This window comes from Coturnix japonica, chromosome 11 (assembly GCF_001577835.2).
Source record: "Coturnix japonica isolate 7356 chromosome 11, Coturnix japonica 2.1, whole genome shotgun sequence".
NCBI classification, from domain to species: domain Eukaryota; kingdom Metazoa; phylum Chordata; class Aves; order Galliformes; family Phasianidae; genus Coturnix; species Coturnix japonica.
Window position 1 is genome coordinate 14,500,209 of NC_029526.1, and position 15,218 is coordinate 14,515,426.

At 38.8% G+C, this 15,218-nt stretch overlaps 1 protein-coding gene across 5 annotated transcripts in view; it reads left to right on the top strand.

Annotated features, from left to right (window-relative positions):
- CDH13 (cadherin 13) overlaps positions 1–15,218 on the top strand; it is a 386,189-nt gene that overhangs the window by 337,711 nt on the left and 33,260 nt on the right. For all 5 annotated transcript variants that reach the window (XM_015874146.2, XM_015874147.2, XM_032447005.1 and 2 more), the window contains one exon: positions 5–258. In XM_015874146.2, coding sequence (XP_015729632.1) covers positions 5–258 — 254 coding nt within the window. The remainder of the gene's footprint in view (positions 1–4; positions 259–15,218) is intronic.

The following is a 15,218-nucleotide window of genomic DNA, read 5'->3' on the forward strand; positions in this document are numbered from 1 at the left end:
ACAGCCTTTAGACTACGAGATTTCAGCATTTCACACATTGCTGATAAAAGTGGAGAATGAAGACCCACTGATTCCAGACATAGCATATGGCCCCAGTTCCACAGCAACAGTTCAGATCACCGTTGAGGATGTGAATGAGGGCCCTGTTTTCCACCCAAATCCAATGACAGTGACAAAGCAAGAGAACATCCCTATTGGCAGCGTTGTGTTAACAGTAAATGCCACTGATCCAGATACTTTGCAGCATCAGACTATCAGGTGAGTATACTTCTCTTTAGTTGTCATCCATCCAAATGTATGGACTTTTTTTATGACCATGAAAAAACATGCTGTTATAATTTAATCACAAACAAAGACTTCAGTATATGGGAACAGCATCTGCAGTTAGAGCAGTGTGAAACTGCAGGTATAAGTGCCAGATGTGCTCATTAGTTTGGATCTAGCAGAAAGGTTTTATCTTCAATTTCCTATGGGTAGACGTGTGTTTAGAGTGGGCCTTGGTCTGGGTTTATGGAGATTGCATACCAAACCACACAGTTCTCCGAATCTGCTGTTATATCATCAGTGTCCTAACTGTGATTACACTGGTAAAATAAAGGCCAAGCAGACAAAATAGAGAGTTTTAAACAAGATATTTCACTAAATATCTTGACCATGAGCAAGCAATGTTGTGTGTCTACAAGAGGCAATGAATATCAGATTTTGATTGCATGTGCTGTGTGAGCAATGTCCATCACTGCCAACAAAGTGTGTATCTGCGCAAAATGTGTAGATGGATGCAAACAAAACAACAGAGGACTGATATTGTTACTTTTCATTATTTTCAGCCTATATAAACTGAGATTTGTCTAATTGCAACATCATTTCTTATTAGTTCTTTGTAGAAATTGCATAAAGGGGGTGATATGAGTTTGTAATCAGCAGATTTGGTTTCTCTAGTAGATATGATGTCATAAATGCATTTCAAGAACCATCAACAGTGTATTGAAACCTTTGGTGCCAATGTCCACTTGTAGGTTGAATTTGTCTTGAACTTCCCGTGTCTGAATTGACTCAAATTATTTATCTCTGAGAAATTCCTAAGGACAGCTGTACTTCTAAAGCAATTTTCTTTCTCACTCTTTAACTTGATGTTTTTTTGTGGGTTTTTTTTTTTTTTTTTTTTTTTTTTTTTTTTTTTGCAGTCTGAGAAAGAATTTCATTTAGAAGCTCAGACAAGCTGGCAAAAATGTATTCTAGTGAGCAAAATATGACTCCAAGGCTCAAAAGCACACAATGTGCTACCTGTTTTGTACACAATTAGCAGTGAACTTTCATAGTATGAACTCTTCTATAATGTACCGCTGTTAGCATTTCAAAGATACTCAAGTTAGAAACATCATCCTGAAAACAAGAACCACATGCTTGTATTGACCAGCCATATTATCTAGGCATCAAGTTTAATCTTAGTCTAAATTATACCTGTTTAAAAGTGGGTTAACACTCACTTTTGTTACAATAATCAGAGCTGTGATTTCCTCTGAAAAGGCTGCAGTGGACTATAGTGAGTTTTAGATGATGGATATTGAAGAAAGGAAGAATCAGATAGAAGCAGGGGATTTACATTTGGGTGGGAAATAACATTTGTTCCTCTGTGATCATTGCCAGAAAGAAAAGGAACTTGCTCAACTTGGATCACGTTTCTTAGACTCATTAACCTATTTTTTAAAGTGTTTAATTCCCTCTTGTTTCCAACTTTTCTGGAATTAAAGAAAAAAAAGGAAGGAAATCCAGCAGGCCCCATTTTAATTATAACCCAACAATTTATTAATAGAACAGTAATGAAGTTTCTGAAATTTGATTTCTTAATCAGGGATCACTGTTATTTTTGTGCCAGATTTAATAGTTTAATTTTGGGTGCCTCTTTCCAACCCCTGAAATTTTAATCAGAAGTTTCAAGTGTACATGTCAATGAGAAGTTAAAGGCCAAATTTAATAACATTTTCCACCTTGGGAAATTAAAAGAACAGCCTTATTCTCTGAAATCCATTATTAACAGTAGATCTTAATTAAACACAGTTATGGCCCTCAATATTTTGTCTGTGAGGAGAGGTTGGTTTAAGTATTTTTCCCTTTTTTGGATTGAAGAACTCCATGATATTCAGTAGTTGGGCTTTTAACTATGTGTAAATAAGTTGTTTACTGCGTCTTATTTACAATTTTTAATTAAATCAACATTCTTCTCTGGCTTCGTGGCTTATCATGGCAATGTATTTTTATTACCTGCTGTGCTCTCGGATTTTAAATTATTTATGTAAATATATTATTGCAGTATTTATTTTCAGTAAGCAACATGACTGAATGCTTCAGAGATATCTTCACAAGAGAAGTTTATTATAGCTCTAAAGCATATCTAATTCATTAAGTAGAATTTAAATATAGCATTTGAAGCTGGAGAACTCAGAACCCAAACTGCAGTGAGTTTCATGGGAATAAGAAAGACAGCCATAAATATCTGAAGTGGTTTATGCAAGTTATATATTTATATGTGTTTGTAATTGCTTTTATCTGCACCTGATTCCAGCTGACTCCACATAACGTAGGAGGTTTCTGGAAGCACTGAATAATCTATTCAGTCAATATCTGAGGGATCAATTTTGCATACTTTGTTTCACGTCATGCCTTTTAAAAGTGCTTTTGTTGCAGATAGAGGTCAACAGACTTGCTTTTTGGAGTGAACTACCATCACATACAGAAAGACTATATAATGAGAGACAGAAAGTTGTGAGCAGCGAACCTTATGAAGTAGCATGCATAGTCATTGTTAAATATATCTCCTAGAGTCTGAAGGACTTGACTTTGATTCCTAACAACAGATTTGTTTTTTCCTGGTGCAGACAGAAGGGTATTTCTATTGTTATAAATGAATGGCTGAGCCATGCTTTCTGCATGCAGCACCAGAGTTTTTCACTGTAAGTTATACCCAAGAGCATCTTGAGTTGGCTCTGCAGTTTTATTTATGACCTGCCTGAACCCAGCCACTGGGAATTTGTAGCACATCTCTAGATCTGAAGTTCCTGTATATTGGGCAGTGGAAATTGTTTTTCTTCGCCTTTCTCATTTAAGTTAGAAGGAAAGCCAGGTAGAGAGGGAAGCAAAACTTTTTCCTCTTCTGTCTTGTGTACCAAATTTTGAAACACAGAAATACTGACTCTAGAGAGTTGCAGGTATTGGGGCAGGCAAACAGTGCTTGAAAAGGAGAGGTGCCAATTCCATCATGACACACAACTACCACCATAGTTTCAGGTACTTGCTAATCACTAATTAGCTTGACAGCACACTGCAGAATAGTTTCCTGTGATCAGACTGAAGAGAGTAAAAGGGAGGAAAATCCCATTGCTGAGAGGATTAAAACACATGCAAAATGTGGAAACAAGATCCTAAAGAAGCCGTGGGCAGGATTTTATAGTGACTGCTCAGGGAGGCCACTTTCACCTGTTACCATCAGTGTCAGAGCTACAATATTGCAGGTCCTTCTCTTTCTCTGAATAATGAACAAACGTTGATAGTTTGCTTCCCAAAATCTGTTATTCAGTCCTTTTATTACTCATATGGATTCCTTGCTTTAATTTATAGCCAACCTGTTAACACCTCCTGTTTAACACCTTGGGAAGTTCCTAGGATCCTAAACTGCTTCATGCATTTACCTTGGTAAACAGCTCTACGTCTCCCCAGTTGTTTTTTGGGTTGGTTTTTTTTTCCTTTTTATTGATACTCCCTGTCTCTGCATTAGGGCAGATGTTAACCCTATTCTCTTGTTTTCTGATTTTGCATGTCTTCATTTTTAGTGTTAAAGGACAATCCTATGTAACAGTTGATGTTTTGATATCTCAGTTTTTGCCTTGCAGGGAGGTGGGACAACCTTCCCATGCTCTCTTTTGCTTATCCATACTAACATCATAAAACTTCTTCCTTACTGCTGCCAAGATTTAGGGGAAAGATTAACGCATGTGAACAGACAGTTCTTATAGGTGTTTTTGCTCATCCACTAACATATAAAAGAAAGCCCAGCAATGAGAAAAATTTCAATTTAAAATCTGCCTAAAGCAAGGATCCTAAGAATTCTCAATCCAGAGATTGGGAATTGCTGTGAATCAAGACAGCAATTCAGAGTTTTGAAGGGAACCCATCTACCAGCAGCCAACCTCTAACACAAGGCCGTCAGAGCATTGTATTCCTAAAATTTTTTGTTCTGCTTTACTGTGTTGGCATAAATCATACTTAATATGTTGATATTAAAGCTGTATGTGATAGAATTGAGAACCTCTGTATCCATGTAATCAAATAAGCCATAAAAACCAATTTTAACTTCCCTTGATATTACCTTAAGAATCTAAAATTCTTGATTAATAAGGATGAATGTAACATTTAAGAGGAGTTTAATTACACCCTCTGTCTTTATCTCACATAACAATATTATGCCACATTATGATTTCAACCATGTCAGCACTCAGAATGAATGACTGTGAACTGTGAAATTATAGGCCACATTTTTCATGTCACTGACTAAACAATATTGCAGATCTTCTTGAGGAAATACAACAATAGGATATATCAGTCACAAGTTATGCTTGCAGTGGAAGCCAGATCTTGACAATAACTCACTTTGTCATTACTGTTCTCTTCTGGTTTCAAAGAAGGCAGGATCTTGTCTCTGGAAGAAGTAAAGACTATCTTGATTATAATAAGTTGGCTATCAAATAGGGGATGCTACGTGAGGAGGCAGGTTGACAGGGAGGGGGTGGTGGGAATTCAGTTACTATTTTATGGTCATTGCACTCTTGAGTTAAAGTCAGCCAAGTTAGATCATGTGTGCATGTCTGGATGCAGTTTCAGTAGTTTTCAGTGATGCTTTGACAGAGATTTATTTGTACTGGTGATATGGAAAGACTGTAACTCCAGCAACCAGTGTTATTTTTATAAAAGATCAAAAGATGGAAAAGTGAGCATTCAAATAAAAGCTTGCCAGGGAGACCAATAACAGGTCTAAGCTAGAATCCTGCCACCAAGCAGAAGCACCAATTAAACCATTCTTCTTGCTCTTGTGGAGTTCAGCACTTCTGTCTTTAAAGCAGGTGCAGCTCTTAATAGATTAAAAGTTGTCTGGCATTCAGTTTCTGATTGGAATTGAAAAACTAGAGTTCTTCCAAAGCTTTTTGTCTTGATGTGAATATATGCCAATGTTATGGCTCCATTTCATTAATTTGCAGTCTCCAAAATGTAGAGTGAGCTACAGACACGCTGTATTCGGTGGCAAAATTCCTACTGAATCTGGATGTAGGATTTCATCTCAGAGCTTCTGATAATTGTGTACAGCCACTACTCAGCAGCAAAACATCCCCAGCCTGTGTGTGTTGAGGAGTGAAGAACTCCATTTTATTTCAGGCTCACAAATGGTTATTCTTAGAGTGGAATTAAAGTCCAGGAAGGAAACTGTCAGAAGGCCTAAGCACTCATTTTTACTAAATGGAGCTCTGCAATGCTACTATAATAGGAAAATACACTTGTAGAGTTCAATTGGAATTTTTCTATTAACTTAGTAATAAGGATGCCAATTTCTGTAAAATAGTTTCTGAGTAAGAGTGAAATTATACACATTGTTAAGCAGCAGTAAGCCTGGAGATCCATTCTTGGGTCAAACATGAATTGCTAGGGACTGGCTTCTTCCTAATTTTATTACTGTCATGCCCTAATTAAATATGTTTAGAGAGACCTCCATGCTTATTCTGCATATAGGTAGGTAATTTTTATTTGTATGATCACTTGGGGTAGCTCCATTGGGCAGTACTTAGCACAGCATTGCCTTGGAGAACTTGCCCAGGTTTCATGGAGTGCTCCAGGACCCCGGAGAACTTTTACACATTTCCCTATTTTAATGGGTCTGTCAAAATAAAATTTCCTTCTTTGACTTTCAAAAGGGAAATTTCCAATAGAGATCTACCAGCCTGAGGCTTGCCTTCTCTGGAGGTTAAGCCCCGGGTCATTGGTGGCATTTTCTATATTTAAAAAGAAAGAAAAAAAAAAAAAAAAAAAAGCGGCCAGAGTATGTATGATAAAGCTTCAAGGCTAACACAAGAAAATGTTGCATCAGTAAGGCACAAGGCTTACAGCTTCAAAACTGTCTTTTCTTACAGCTTCAAAAAAGTCTTTTCTGGCCCTGGAAGCTAAGTTAATTAGTGCATAAAACCTATGGAAATCAAAAAGGAAAACAATATTGTCTTAATTTTCCATAGCTGCCCAAGGAGGCTGTGGATGCCCCATCCCTGGAGGCATTCAAGGCCAGGCTGGATGTGGCTCTGGGCAGCCTGGGCTGCTAGTTGGTGACCCGGCACGTAGCAGGGGGTTGAAACGAGATGATCCTTGTGGTCCTTTTCAACCCAAGCCATTCTATGATTCTATGATAGCTTCATGTTCGTTTTGTTAATTGAGTGAAACTCATGAAAACTGTTAGAGAATTGAGATTTTTACTCAAGAAAAGAAGAAAAGCCCATAACTTTAATCATTGCATAACTGTAACCCATTGAATTCGCTATTAATTTAACATTTAGGTGAGTGTTTTCTTTTCAGCTTCTGTCATTTCAGGAAACAAAATTTCAGGAAACAAAAAAATTTAAGGTTTTGATGCCTCTATTTTTTTCTGTCAATTGAAACACTAAAATTTATCCCATAATGACAGTGTGGTTATGCTATCAGAGGCTGGCAAACCATTCAGATCCCTAATAACATGAAAAATGTCTATGAGAAGTTTAACTCTTGGGAATCCAATGCAGGGTTAAATAGTGTAGAGTAACTACGACATAAGAAAACTTAACAGATAAATAGCTTTGTCTAAGTGAGCAAGTATCACTGTGTCAAATTCAGGTTAAACAACTATAATTCTTCAATATCTTGTCTTTTAGTAGTCAGTCTCATCACCTCTCCTGAAAATCTTTTCCATGTCATAAACAGATACCACTGTGGAGTTCTTTCCTCTAACTTCTTCAGAATTTCCATCACTGATCAGCAGATACCTTAAATGACATGCATTTGTCATGTTGCCCATATGATACGCTTTGCAGACTAACTAGCAGAACTTAATTTCTGCAAGTATTCTTCCCTGTTAATATTTACATATAAAATGTATTTTGCAGAGGCATCAGTAAGAGAAGGGGCGTTATAGTGCATATACCCCAAGTAAATACAACTGAGTGTGGTATCTGACTTTTAATGTTTTTGTTCAACAAGTGAAAAGTAGTATTTCATCTCTCCTGCATCCCTTGGAGGCACAGGCATAAGGAGAAAACAAATCAGCACAGCAACCTATAACAAATGTAACAACCTAGGCTTGATGACATTATAAATAAAACAACTAAGACATGGTTATACACAATCTTGAAAAGTGACGAGGGCCAGACAGGTAGGAGGGTGCTCCATGGATTTTAAAGTACATTTGGACAGCTTGAGTGCTTGAGAATCTGATTCATAGAGATCAGAAAAGGTAAATCACGCTTCCCTTTTCATTCGTCATGGCCATTAAAGACAGTGAGTTAGGCAAACCAAAGCGAGTGGCCTGAAGTATAGGAAAAGATACGGCATAATATCCCAGTGTGCTTCAGCATCTGTGACAGAAAGTAATTACATGGTTGTTTTTTGGTATAGTTCAGTGTACTCAGTCAAATAAGCCTTGCCTAGCAGTTCATTATTACGTAAAAGTTCATTATTTCAGAAAGAGTCTAATATAACAAAGAATGAAAGAGAATTAATTTTCTTCTGTCAGAAGTGCACCCGTGAAGTGCATGGCGTTTTCAAAATCAACTGGAAAAGAAATGTATTTTTTGGTATTATTAGCCAGGAATATACACGCCTTTCTCTTAATGTTATTGGATTGGGCAGTCAGGTGAATTTTTTCTCGAATTACATATTTTCACACTATCCCATGTGCTCCTGAATGTCTTACCTACCACTTCCTTGATATTGAATGCCACAAGGCTAGGAAGTATTTTAAGTCAATGGATATTAATTCCTCAGGGCTGTGTAACTATACAAATGCATCAAGACAGTCTGTTTTCCTATACAGAAATAGTTATTTTTAAACAAAGCTAAACTAAAGGACCAAAAGGAAAAACATCTGAATTGCTGGAATAATACCAGAGTGACATATTTTGAGGAATTAGTTAAGTTCTGTTTCTGTGGGAACAAAGATATTAATTTGTTGGCTCTCCAATGATTTACAAAACACTTGAAGAGTTTCCAGCTCTTTCAGATAAAGTCAGGCCATTAATCAAACATTAGATGGCTTTGTCTATGTTTATTATGTAGACGCTGTCATACAATTAACATCATCATGTTCATGTACTGCAGTGTACAAAACATAATCTGATGCTGAGCAATGGCAAGGGTGCCTTTTTCATTAGGATTTCAATATAGCACAGGTGGTTTCATACATACCTCTATATAATTTTCCAGAAGTAATGCTTATGCGGACTGATTCTCATATCTATATGAAGAACACAGAATATTTTGGCTTGGCTAGGAGTTCTACACAGCTTCTCCCTTGAGGTAGCATTCAGGTCAGTCACATAAGAGTTTGAGACTGCAGAAGCCTTGCATTCCCCACCTCCTACACCCAGCACTGTGTACTAGCAAGAACTCTAATATCCAGCACACTGCTGTAGCTTCTGCTGAGCTCCCTGCTGCAGGGATCTGGTGGCAGCAGGGGAAAGATGTGTTGATGTTTTGGTCTTTAGAGCTGGCAGCTATGTGGCAAGGGCAGGAGATGGGTTAATGAAACTGTCTGACCTCCCAGATAAAGCTGTTCCCCCAGACTCCCAGCCCACGGATACAGAAACACAAGCAAAATGGGAGATGTGTAAACTAAAGCATGTGTAATGGGGTGCACAGGGACTGATGGGAGCCTGCAGTTGCAATGGCACATGGAGCTCTGGAGGACCACAGGAGAGGCTGTGAGGGTACCTGGGGTGTGCAAACTCTCCCTGTTGAACAAGCACTCTCTAAGAGATGTCAGTTATTAATTCAGTTATTACTGTGAGCTGGAAACATGAAATACACTTCTGGGAGCCAGCTCCACATACAGCAAAGGCTATAAATAATGACTCAGGCTGTGCTCTGTTGTGAGAGAAAACAAGATTCAAGCCAGCTCTCTTGCCTGGATGGGGTTCAGTCCAGCTCCCAGGATCCGTGTTTTCCTTTAACTTGAGGGAACTCTGGATTCTGGTGCAGATTTCTATCACTCCAGACTGTGCCTATCAAATACTTCAAAACACTCACAGGATTAGCAACCAAACCGCATCTCACCAAGATGAGTTTCTGCAGAGGGAGCCCATGCCAGCTGTAAGTCTTGTCTTAGCTGTTACATGCACACAGCTTGAGCAGAGCCGGGGGTACAGAGCTGTGCAGTGGATGGGAAAGGGGAGCAAAGAAGCAGGAATGGTGCTGTGTTCCTTCCAGGCCCCCAGGCACAGCCTGCCAAGAAACTCAGAGCCACGTGGAGGCTTTTCTAAGTCAGCAGAACATTATTGCTCTCCTATCATCTCCTGCATTACGGAGCTTGCCTTAGAAACAGCTGAATCTTAGAAATGAGTCCTGTGCAAACTCAGCCAACTCCGGAATGCCCAGCTCTGTCAGCACAGGAAATGATTTCGATTACTTTTCTCGCAGTATCAGCTTCTTCACAGATTTTCTTTCTGAGTTGTTACTTATTGCACGGTCAATTTATTGTATGTTAAATTTTGTTCTTTCTCACACTGGTGTCTTCTTTCTTCATCCCTTGTTGTTAAGCTAAGAAAATCTAGTGAAAATGCTCTTTTGTAGGTATATTGGATTCAATGCTTGACGCAGCCAAGGGATCCCTAATTGTATTTTCCTTAAAGAGAAACCTCATGAAATTAGGACTCCGCTTCAGGTTACTCTGTTGGAAGAATTTGGCCTTTATAATGAAATTCTTCCTTCATGGAGTTACTTAGGCATACCAAATTGCCACATGATTGATGTGATCGCTCTTCTGTAAATGCTAATTGCTGGGTCTGTTCTTTTCTGCAGTTATGTGCTCTCTCCATAGCAGCACTTCACACCTCTGGTTGAGAGATCAACTCCAGATAGACTCCATTTCTCCTTCTTCCTTGCTCAGAAGCTTTCACTTTATCTCTGGTGACCTTCCCTTGACAGACTAGACAGGCATGTCCTTTGAGGCATCTCTCTCACAACTTTAACTAATGTTTTCTGCTGATCCCAAGGTTGCAGTTTGTTATTCTGCAATTATTTTTTGAGAAAAGGTCTCTCTTGTTAATTTTTTTTTGCTTTTTTATGGCTATGATCCAGATTTTTGTAGTGGAATGGAATAGATTTCATAGAGCATTTTCAAGGTGTCTGTGACTTCTAAGCAACTGTCCATTCAGCAGGGTTTGCAATCTTTTACAACTCAGAAACTACTCATAAGATTCAGTAATTTGCCTTTATTTGGAATTGCACTGTTTTGGCTAAAACCCACTCCCTCACTTTCCCAACTTCTGTTTATTTTTTTCCCTTTATTTTTCCCAGGTTTTAATTAAAAAAAAATAGTAATCTATAATTCATAAATACTGGGGTTGGTCTCTTCTCACTGGTGACAGGACAAGGGAAAATGGCCTCAAGTTGCACCAGGGTAAGTTTAGGCTGGATATCAGGGAAAACTTCTTTACAGAAAGGGTTGTTAAGCACTGGAATGGGCTCCCCAGGGAGGTGGTTGAGTCACCATCCCTGGGTGTGTTTAAAAACCATTTGGATGTGGTGCTCAGGGACATGATTGAGTGGAGGGTTGGTTGTTAGGGTAGGATGGTTAGGTTGTGTTTGGATTTGATGATCTTTAAGATCTTTTCCAACCTGAGCAATTCTATGATTCTATAATCTGTGAATATTCTATGATTCTATGATTCTTCACTTCCCAATGAGCAGCTGTAATTAACAGGAAGAGCAGTTCATGCTCAGTATCAAAGGAAGCCATCCTAGGTATAGCTTGCTTCTCTAGCAAAAGGGAAAATAACCTGTGACAAACTGAATTTTCAGCTGTTTTCAGGGCGACAAGGAGTTTTTCCCATCTCTGAGATCTCCTAGTCCCAGTCGCTTCTCAGTTTATACTAGAGAGTAATTCTTTGCCAAAAGGGGACAAGAAGGAGGCAGGTGAACATGAAAGGAATATGACACAGTGCACAAAGAACCCTGATGCACCAGCATCTGCTGTGAATGGCATTGATGCTGTGATGGCCTAAGATTGACACAGGCCATAAACTGTGCTAAAATGATTATTCAGCATATTCATTAATTAGTTATGCTTTCCTTTTGGAAATTAATTTGCAGAAACATTAATTCCCTTCCTTCCTTATGAGGCAGTCCCAAAGTTAATAGATGTTAATGGGGCAGGAGTGGAACTTACAAGCAGTTTTTTGCATCCCATGACTGTAAACCTTCGCTGCAACCCAGGCTCATTTCTCCCCTGCCTCCATGAGGAGTGCTCCGCGACTCTGGGAAGATTTTGCTTGGGCAGAAGTGAGCTTTTATGGCAGCTGGTCAAAGTAATCCACTGCTGGAAGCAGCCCAGTTCCTGGCTGTAGGATCCGCAGTGCAACAGCAGTTGCATTGATCCAGAGAGACTAATGCTTCACAGCGGTGAGCCAATTCTCACCTCTTCTGTTTGTCCCTTGGAAAAATATCTCCCGCTGTAACTGCAGAAATGTTCTGCTTCTTGGCTGTGTTCAACAGTGGTATTTCTGTAGAGAATCTGCTGGGCTATTACAGCTTTTTTTTTCTACATTTGAGAGCTATGCAGACCCCAGCTTGAAAGAGAAAGCAGCAAAAGGATTTGCAGTGGGAGAAGCTGCTTATGCTGGAAGCGCAGTTGCAAAGAATTGGCATGTAGAGAAACTTGATTGAGTTTTTCTGCCAAAACCTCCTCTAGATACTTCATAAAAGAACCTCCGGCTCATCTCACTTTGATTAGCTTCTGAGGCACAATTGCTACAATGAAAAAACGGACTGATTTGCATGTGTCGACAATTATTCTATCAGTAACAACCTGATTATACTAGGTGTGTTAGTCCCAGATACGGTGTGTTATTCCCTAGCTTTAGGAATAATTCAGATGCTTATAGCCTCTGGGTTCATTTAACCATAGCCCTAATCACTTCTGATTAAAAAATACATAAATGTGTTTGGTCTTGTTGTTGTTACACCTCAGTTTCTAGGATTATTATTATTATTATTTTGCCCTGCAGGAAAAAAAAAAAAAAAAAAAAAAAAAGCTGAAAATTACTTCTCGGTACAGAGAAACATTTGGAAGACTGTACAATGAAAACAACAAAACTGCTTTTCCTTTTCATAATGGTTTATTTAACTACCTCATGATTACAATTTTAGTATTCTCATTTGATTAATTGCTGTAGATTCTGGTGGTTATTATTATTATTATTCTATTTGCAAGAGCACTCCAGTTACTTCCTTGACGTTTACCAAGGGTTCTGTGCCTATTCCTTCTGCACACAAGTAACTAATTAGTCAACCATTTTCTGAGCTGATATTTCTCAGTGGCAGGGGACTAGAAACCGAATTTCATCTAATTTTTCATTCTGTTTTGATCATATCGTTGTAGATGGATAATTGCGATGAAAGGCAACCTGCTCTATCACTGTGTGATGTGCAAAATAAAGTTGAGATGATGAATATTTTTGTTCAGATAGTGAGGTGGGGTGCATCATTTTAAAAGAGCCCTGTAGATGAAAGTAGAAGGCATTACTGTCTGTAGTGTGGCTGCAGCCCTACGAACTCTTCCCTTTGAGAACAAGAACTGCTCCCAGTGCTAACAATGATGAGACTGGAGCCCAACCTGAAGAGTGTGTGCTTGCTGTCTGAGCAAAGCAGCTCCTTGCCTTTTGAGCGAGGTGCAGAATGGACCTATTCTGATTTCCACTGTGCCCCTTCTGATCCAGTGAGTAGCAGGAAGCAATATTGGGTATATATTGATCTGTCTTTAGCAGTAGGGATGCACAGCTGAAGCTGTCTCATTTGACCTTCTCTGCTAAATCCCATGTGCTACAATTTGTCAGTATTGGCAATACTTCATTTTTATTTCAATGAGACAAAAAACATTTCTGTGTGAGGTATGCATGCTCCTTAATTCTCTCCGCGGGGTCTTCACGTGGCTCTGAGTGAAGCCAGAAGAAAATTGCACAAACAGAGATATCTCAGCAAATAATCCCCTCCCACCCATAGAAAACAATATTTATGTTGCAGCCCAATTAACCTCAGAAAGGATTGAAGTAAGCAATTTCTTGTGGTTTTGTTTTGCTTTCTTGGGTTTAGTTTTGTGTTGTTTTTAAGGGAAATCATTTCCACCAAGATTTTGTTGTAAGTAGAAAATACACCTCTGTGTGCTGTGTTTTGTTATTTCTAATGGGAATATGCACATGTATAAAACTTTTAAAGTGGAATTTTACTTTTTAAAGCTGGAAATGGTACAGCACGGGCATGTTGCTATAGACCAAGTAAGGTTTCCACTTTTTGTCTGCTTTTTTAGACTCTTTGTAACAGAAAAGGTATGTTTTTAATCCTAAAGATATGGGGGGTGGAACACCAAACAGATGCTTTAGAAATGGTTTTTAACACCTCCAGCAGAATTTTCTATCTCTTATTGATGTGGTCCAGGCAGATACCAGGGGGAAGTCTGTAGCACAGAGAAGTCATCCTCCTGAGCACTGGGCAGTCTGGTTTTTGCCATGAATTTCTATATATTATTCATACACTGAAAAGGAGGCTGACAGAAGGCTCAGACAGGAGCTTGTTCTGGAGAATATCCTGTGTCTGTAGTGCAGGACAAATTGCTGAGCTTTTCCAGTGCTGTGCTCAGCCCTGTGGTACCACCATGTCCTTTAGGACAAGATGAAATGGGTTTGTTTTTTGAGACTGGATTCAAAGAAAGCTGATATTAACAAGTTTCTGGCCAAAATCATGAATGTGTATAAACCTTAAGCCTTAGATGCAATGTATATCAGTCCTGTGCAGCAGAGCTGCATTTTGTAGTGTCTGTACCCTGTCCACTCTACATCCTAGCAGATATGCTTGTACTTGGGAGGAGATTATTACTTTATTTCATGTGCCAGGTTGGCATTTGAGCCATTAAAGTATGTGCCTATTCAAATACGGTTAGAATAAAGCATGTGCATGTGTACGTTTGGACAGAACCTCCTAGAAACTCAAGAGATGCTGTGGGATCACTTGGGAAAGGGCTGCAGCAGTGAATTACAACTGCAATGCCCAGCCCGAGAGCTGAGCTATGCACCAATGCGCTGCTAATGAATTCACCCTGGGATACATCCAGTTTATCACAGAGAAACATGAATTTGGGGACCAAAAATGCACAGAGTGACTTGTGGCACAACATTGATGGGGGCTTTATTTTTTAAAATTGTACTCTTTAAGTTGACATTTCCAGCCTGTAAAAATACAGGCTGTCTGCAAACACATAAATCTGTTCCATGCAGCTGAAAAATGGCTATTGCATAAATCCTCTATCAGCAATAAGCTTAAAAATGCATTTGACCTAATACCTTTCTTAACAATGTGGCCAGAAAAATTTATTTACTACAGTTTTTGTTGTTGTTGTTGTTAATGATGCATTTATTCATATTAGTAATAGAATATTTCAGTTAAATTTGCTTCTTTTTTAATTTCCAATTGTCTACCTGAAGCAGTTTGGCTACTGCAGGAGAGCACTGCAGGAGATATTTCACAGCCCTGCTGCTCATTTAGCATACAGCCATACTTCCAGTAACAGCATTTCAACCTAAATTTGAAGCCAAGCATTTGGTATGACCATATATTTAATTGGAAAAGATGGTTTAACTATGCTTAGTTCACCATTTTCAGTGTACAAGTCAAATACAGGGAGTGGAAAGTGCAAACTTAACAATTCAGATTTAATTTTTTTTGAGTTTTTATTGGCATCATCTTATGCAGATCATTGGGCATTTCTCAGCTCCGTCTTAATAGAGTACGTTTACAAGGGATATGTGTATGTCAAGGTTTTGCCCAAAGGCAGGTAGGTTTAGGATTCAAAACGGGTCTTAAAAACTGTGGGTGATGGTTTTGAGAAATCTCAAAGTTTGATGTACAGAAGAGATTTTCTGAAGCCTTTTGAGGTTCAGCAACCAATG